General features: G+C 37.8%; 1 protein-coding gene across 1 annotated transcript; it reads left to right on the top strand.

Moving 5' to 3' along the window:
- The first annotated feature begins 2,518 nt into the window (after positions 1 to 2,518).
- LOC141443221 (ATP-dependent zinc metalloprotease YME1L-like) lies at positions 2,519 to 6,518 on the top strand. Its single transcript, XM_074108431.1, has 5 exons — positions 2,519 to 2,807; positions 2,905 to 3,412; positions 4,665 to 4,817; positions 5,473 to 5,605; positions 6,401 to 6,518. The coding sequence occupies exons 1-5, from the start codon at positions 2,772 to 2,774 to the stop codon at positions 6,516 to 6,518; spliced, it is 948 nt and encodes a 315-aa protein (XP_073964532.1). The 5' UTR covers positions 2,519 to 2,771.
- Positions 6,519 to 6,727: the final 209 nt, after the last annotated feature.

The raw sequence follows: 6,727 nt of genomic DNA, 5'->3' as shown, positions 1-6,727 counted from the left end.
GTATATCAAACTTACAATCCTGCCTGATGTCATTATACGACATGTTGCTGTGTGTGTAATCATTCACTTCATTCTTGTGGCACTACCTATACTAACATGTTTTAGGGGGATTTCCAATTAATTATAGCAATTTTAGGGGTTTTTAACTTAAGTTTTAGGGATAAATATTTTTGAGAGTTGGTAACTCTGCGCTCGGCCCGCGCGTGTTTGTGACGACGGGCGACGGGCGCGGGCCCGCGCACGACCCGCGCCCGCGCCCGCGTTCTGTGTGAAGGCGTCCATATACCGCCATGCAAATACGCCCGTCGCGGGCCCGCGCACGACCCGCGCCCGCTCTCTGTGTGTGTTGCCCTTAAGGGACCCCATAAATCCCTGTATTATTATTATTATTTGTTTGTAATTTTTTCTTTAATTGTATACTGTAGTTTTAAGTATTTTATTTGTAATTATTTTATTTTGAAAAAATTACTTTCTGCGCAGTTTCTTGCGGCGCATTCTTCTTGGCAATGATGGTCTTTTTCCAAAAGCGCTGGTAGTTTAAAAAATGATGTGGAAAAGTGCCATTGCGGCCTATTTACTGAATAAATGATTTTAATTTGAATAATTTCCCATATTTTATGATTAATCTGTTATTATTAATTAAGTCAATACAATAGGCAAAGGAAATATTAACCATGCAGCCCTAACTGTTGTTTACAATTCTTTTTTTCAGGTTATGACAGATTAAAAAATTCTCTTAGTCTATGGGTCCCCAATTGGAAAATGATTGATACATATTGATGGTAGAGATGCCTTAAAGGGATAAGTCCGCCTTTGTACAAGTATCTCAAAGTTTGTCATTAGTATTTTGTTTCTTTTCTTTTGTACAATAAAAGAGTTTACATACGTACATACAATTGATTAAACTTACAAAAAACAGGTGAATGGCTAATAGTAGAAATAAGCCTTATTAAGATGTGGAATGGAGTAGTACCCAATTTCAAAAATTACTAATGGTAGATAATGTGGCGAAAAATAAACTTTACAAGGACAACTCATCAAAAGTTAATAGGTAGTTCATTGATTAAATATAGGTTTGAACAATTGTTTTGTTATAAATAAATAAAAAAACCAAGTGGAAAACAAGGCAGCATTAAGGATTTAGTTTATTTGTATATTCCCTAGATCATACTCCAACAAACAATGTTCCATTTTTTTTTTAAGGCCTGGACTGGACTCTGGAGACTGGAGTAAAATTAATTGAACCATAATGCTTCACATCCATTTATTTAAGCTTAGGGCAAAGGTTGCGAAACCTTACAGCCTATTAGTCAAATTACAAACTAAAAACTTTTGTTTATTTTTGATCAGACACTTCAGGCAGCAACAATAAATCAAACAAGTAGATAAGTGTGCATAAATAAAGCTCTGATATTTTTGCTCCCCAATAGAATAATGAAACCGTTTGTATATTTTCTCAAACGTTTGTTTATGAGTCCAGGGTTCCGAGTACGTAACTAGTCAGCTCTATGTAGGTATGCCATAGATTGTAACATTCACGTCTCAGTCCGCGTGAGTAAATAAACAAATTTATACTGTAAACATAGGCATAAAGAGAACATAAAAACGGCAAATCGCCATCTATGTACAACTATACCAGGCACGAGTCGGAGACGAGATAAATGCATTCCGAGAATACTTAAGTTTAAATGGTAATTTTAAGCATTTTTTTACCAATGCTGTGGGTCAATAAAGCCTACTTTACCAGATTAAGCGTCACAGTGTACGTCAAAGTAAATAAAACTCGTGAAACAATTCAGCATTGCTCTGAAAATCAACGGAGGCACAATGGGCAGGCACATTTTGACAATACACTGTGCGATCAAAACATAGCCTTTTCAGGCTTACAAACCGTCGTAGAAACGTATTTGACGACTGTAACACTTTCTTTACCTAACTTACGTGTCGAAATAATGTGTTAAAAGCACATAGGGTTGATCTTTTAGACGTATTTTGAAAAAATGCTGTTGGGTTTCAACACTGAAAATGGCATAACACGCAAACACTTTGGTCCAATTTCACAATGAAACACTTCACTTGACCGCGGTAATTCGATCGAGGAACGCGAGACAGGCCACGGTATGCATTTTTTCACTCACCTTGTTGTTTATTCGCTATTTTATTGAAACAGTTTTGAAAAACTTCATATAAATGCATAGGCTCGTCATCGCTCGTCGCCATTTTGGATTTTACTGCCAAATATATCATAGACAACGTAGAAGTTAATTACCAATTCATAAAAAAACCCTTAAAAGCTTGTCTCTGAAATAATATGAAAACTGTAAATAAATTTACAAAACTTCAATGAGATTTATTTTAATTACTGAGGCAAATATTTATATATGGAGCTAAATTAGTTGTAATATTATATTAATCGAACAATTTGCATCAACTATAACTTTAGGCGCTATTTTCAATCGATTCCAAATTTTAATGTCTTTTATCTTGCCCTGTTATTTCATGTTTTGTTCTTGATTTATGTGTAACGAATTCGTTAGAAAGGTGGTGTAATTATTTCAATCTTTTCCCTAAAATTAAGAAAAAGTACTTATCATTATCAGGTGGCGGTAAATCTTTAACTAAACTAAAAGTCTGACCAACCCATAGAGGTCATAGAAGAAATGTGTCGTTGCTCCTTCGCCATATTTTGCTACGAAAATTAAGTTTGACGTAAGAGCCTACAAAATTTTCGAGTGCACTCGTGAAAAAACACAAAACCATCTACATGTAACATGTTCTCACTGAATTCTATCAACACGCAAAACCAGGTAAAGATCCTTAGACTTGTCGCGTTTTTAAATACGTCAATAGTCGTCAAAAACTCTGAATTTGTTTGTCATTAACATAACCTTTGTTTCGTTGCAGATTTTAGTTAGTTTTAGTCAACTCTCGTCGCGTTACTCGAGTGTTTTCAAGCATAGGAACCATAGTCATCCTAAAAACAAGGATATAAAAAGAAAAGATGCGGCGGCGGTAGTTAATGATGCAACAATATGTAAAGAAAGCTTTGCAGAAGCTATTAGAAACTTGGACAAAAATGTTATGATTGAGATGCGAAGAGTGGATATCCGCTCGCTCAAGACGTTCGCCGGGGCGTCGAGACTCAAAGACTGTCTGACTTCAGCCAGAAAGGTATCCCATGTGTCCTCAGAATCCTTTGAACAAAACAAAAATGGCTGGTCGTCTCCCAACACAACCACAATACAACGAAGAAGCTTTATCAGCTTCACGGACAAGTTTGTTGGCTTATTAGCGCACAGTATCCGGCAGAACACTATTAATGTGCAAGTACGGGGCTTTAAAACAGAACGAGGGATCCACGCAGACCTCAAACGGAACCCAAACATCATTAATAGACTGCGTAAGTTCTTCGGTTAGTATAAATAAGATGAATAAATAGGAGCAGCCATAGAGCTCTCCAGAAAAATATAATGTTTGTTTGTTTAATTTGATAAAGGCAACCAACATTAAAATTTAGTATGTAACAACAAAATAACATCATACTTGAAAGGACTTAGCATTCCATAGCCAATACCATATCTTTTTATTGCACACCAACACAGTAAGCAGTACAGAAAACAGGTGTATACATTGAGATTTTCTTAGGCAGTGTTTTCAATCTGTGGGTCGTAATCCCATGGGGGGTCGCTGATGCCCGTAAGATATAATACAACTAACTGTAAGTGGTGGTAAGCAGGGGGTCGCCAAATGTTTTTTAAATCAAGGGGGCCGCGCCATGAAAATGTTTGAAAAACACTGTTCTAAAGTAAGCAATAGGTGGCGGTAAGTATGTTGACAACTTTAGTTTTGTTTCTTATTTCAGTTGAGGTAATTCTATCCTTAAGTTTTATTGCCAACATGCTCCTCTCCATTGCCTGCTGACACTTGGCTAGTTTTTTCTCTGTGATTCTGGGTGAGGGACCAGGTCTCACTCTCATATGTGATACAGGGCAGGATGCAAGTATCAAAAGTTTATTTTGATAGTTATGCTTACTTCTTTACTTTTCATTGTGTCTTTCAAAGACCAATATTTTTGCCAGCCACTAGCAATCCTCCTGTTTATTTCCTTTGACATTTGATCTGTTGGGGCAATTATCTGTCCTAAATATACATACTCTTGTACATACTCGAGCTTATTTCTGGCCAGTAGTATATATCAACCTCTGTGGTGTTGTCATCAGTTTTATTTTGGAAAAATCATTTAGAGACCTACTTCTTTGCTCTTGCTGGCTAAGGATTGTACCATTGTTTGTATTTAATTTGGGTCTTCTTCAAGCAAAAGCGTTGTTAATTAGTTTCAATTAAATTAAATAAAAAAAAAATGTTAATGCAAGGTGATTTTTTGGACAGAATGGTATTTTTGTATGAAACAAAAAAATATTACCACACAATAATTAAATAGTTTGTGTATAATTGATTTTTAGGTTATTAATTACATATCCTGCAAATATCCGCACCAAATTTTCTAGCACATAGATAATATCTAGCTATAGATAGACAATGAGTTAAGGAACTAAAAATAAGGACACTTAGATTCTAGTGTACGGATAGTCACTGATACTACATTCTATGCCCACAGTTTTCCTTGAATTGTTGTATTTTCACACAGTAACAATCATTTCCAGGTTTTGTGGCAGACCCACCTCTCAATAAGGACAAACAGGCCTTGGGCCCTGATGTGGCTCCGAGGCTTGAGAAGCTGCTCAGCGAAGACTCGGTGCTGAGTAATCAGCAGAAAGACAAGATCAAGATAGCTTTTGCTGAGGGCTACCTTGCTGGTGAGTATAGTATTAGTTAGCTTGAGGTTCTGGATTTGATCCCTGATTAGGCCCGATGTATTTATAACACAAGCTTTTACTTTGAGACTAGGATAATTGGTGTCAAGTGTCTTGTGATGTTTATTTAGTTTTTTTAGAATCAAATAAACAGTCATATGAGCATTAAATAAAGATAAAGAACTATAAACAGACCTACAGTTTTTTTACTGATCCGTACCTGAGAAGCATAACACTGCAAGTGCCACTTTTTACGATTTTCTGTTTTACCACCCTTATTGTCGTGTATGCTACAATTTGTCACTTTTCCTGCAGTGTTATGCTTCTCAGGTACGGTGTTTTAGAAACTGTATTACCTGAAATTAATTATGGCAATTATGCGTTCCGGGCAATGAATGTCTGTGTTTTGAGACAGTTTGGTCTTTCGGAAACCTTTGTCGTCCCTTTTTTCCAAACAAAACGGGACTACAACATTGTGGTTGCTCGACATTTTTATGGTACGGTTTTAAGGTGTATTAAATATGATTTTAATCTAAACTTTGTTTTCACGCCCGTAATAACAGACTTTGAAAGCCATACTTAAAAACCTCACGCAACAGTGGCGCCATCTAGTGAGACAAAAAACGATAGCCCTCATTGAAGTGTATACTGTCTGCAGGCTCTCACCCGGACAACGCGCGCGGCACGAAGGCGTCCAAGTACCTGAAGCTGGTGCAGCAGCTGCTCACCATCGTGCTGTTCCTGGCCATCTTCGTGAGCCTCATGGCGTCCGTCAGCGGGACGGTCTTCCGGTAACTGGCTCATTAACACACCACCGACAACCATGGTCAATGGTCAATGACAAATGAGCTTAAGGCTTCAGGGCTTAGCAGGTGGTAGGACCTTGTGCAAGGTCCGCCCGGATTGCTACCACCATCTCGCTCGCTAATCCTGCCGTGGAGAGTAAGACAGCCGGTGAAATTACTGGCACTTGAGATATACCATCTTAGGCCTCTCGGTGGTGATCTCTTACCATCAGGAGACCCACTTGCTCGTTTGACATCCAGTCGACTAAAAAGAAAAAGGGTTGATCAACTTTTTTTTGCCGCTCGTTGCTATAGTTACGGTCTCCTGGGTCACTCTTTAAACCATAAGTTTATAGGATTAAATTTGCCAAACATGCATTTTGTGGTAGTTTAAGCCCCTTCTATAATAATTATTGGTCATCTAATAAGCATGTTAGAATCGCTTATCATCAGGCGATTCGCCTGCTCGTTTGCCCCCTATACCATAAAAAAAAAAAAAAATAATAATGTGTCACAATGTTTCTTCTATTTAAACTGTACTACTTTTGTCCCCTCGCTAACGGGACAGAATAAGAACAAGAAATTGTTGATACACCCTTACTTAAAGTAAGCTAACAAAACGATTCTGTCTCACTCACTTAAACTACGCTTTGTTTTTGTAACTATGACGCGTGACACTGTAGAACCCTGTCAGGGAGCCTCTACTGTCTTTACAAAGATGCCGCAGGGAGTGTCCCATACGAGCTTGTAGGTATAAGTGTTGTACAGCAATAATCAGCGTTCTCCCTCCCACACGAGCAGGATCCAGCTGGGCAACCAGGTGGAGGTGGACCCCGAGGACATCAACGTGACCTTCGACGACGTCAAGGGCGCCGACGAGGCCAAGCAGGAGCTCAAGGACGTGGTGAGTCGCTGGTGATGATGATGATGATGCAACCAAAGATCATTACTAAATATAGGTATACTAATATTTAAAGAGGAAAGATTTTTTATTTTTGGATGTTTGATATGAATAAACTCAAAAAAGTACTGGACCGATTTCAAAAATTCTTTCACCATTAGATTGCCACATTATCCTGGAGTAACATAGGATATATTTTATTAATAAAATAAATTAAGCATCGTTAT

Source organism: Choristoneura fumiferana, chromosome 27 (genome assembly GCF_025370935.1).
Source record: "Choristoneura fumiferana chromosome 27, NRCan_CFum_1, whole genome shotgun sequence".
Classification (NCBI taxonomy): domain Eukaryota; kingdom Metazoa; phylum Arthropoda; class Insecta; order Lepidoptera; family Tortricidae; genus Choristoneura; species Choristoneura fumiferana.
Note: the sequence above shows the minus strand (reverse complement) of the source record. Positions and strands in the feature narration are given on the sequence as shown.

Coding starts and splice junctions, on each gene's coding strand:
- LOC141443221 (XM_074108431.1), top strand. CDS start 2,772: ATGTTCTCACTGAATTCTATCAACACGCAAAACCAG. Junction 2,808..2,904: donor CTATCAACACGCAAAACCAG/GTAAAGATCCTT, acceptor GTTTCGTTGCAG/ATTTTAGTTAGTTTTAGTCA. Junction 4,818..5,472: donor TGCTGAGGGCTACCTTGCTG/GTGAGTATAGTA, acceptor TACTGTCTGCAG/GCTCTCACCCGGACAACGCG.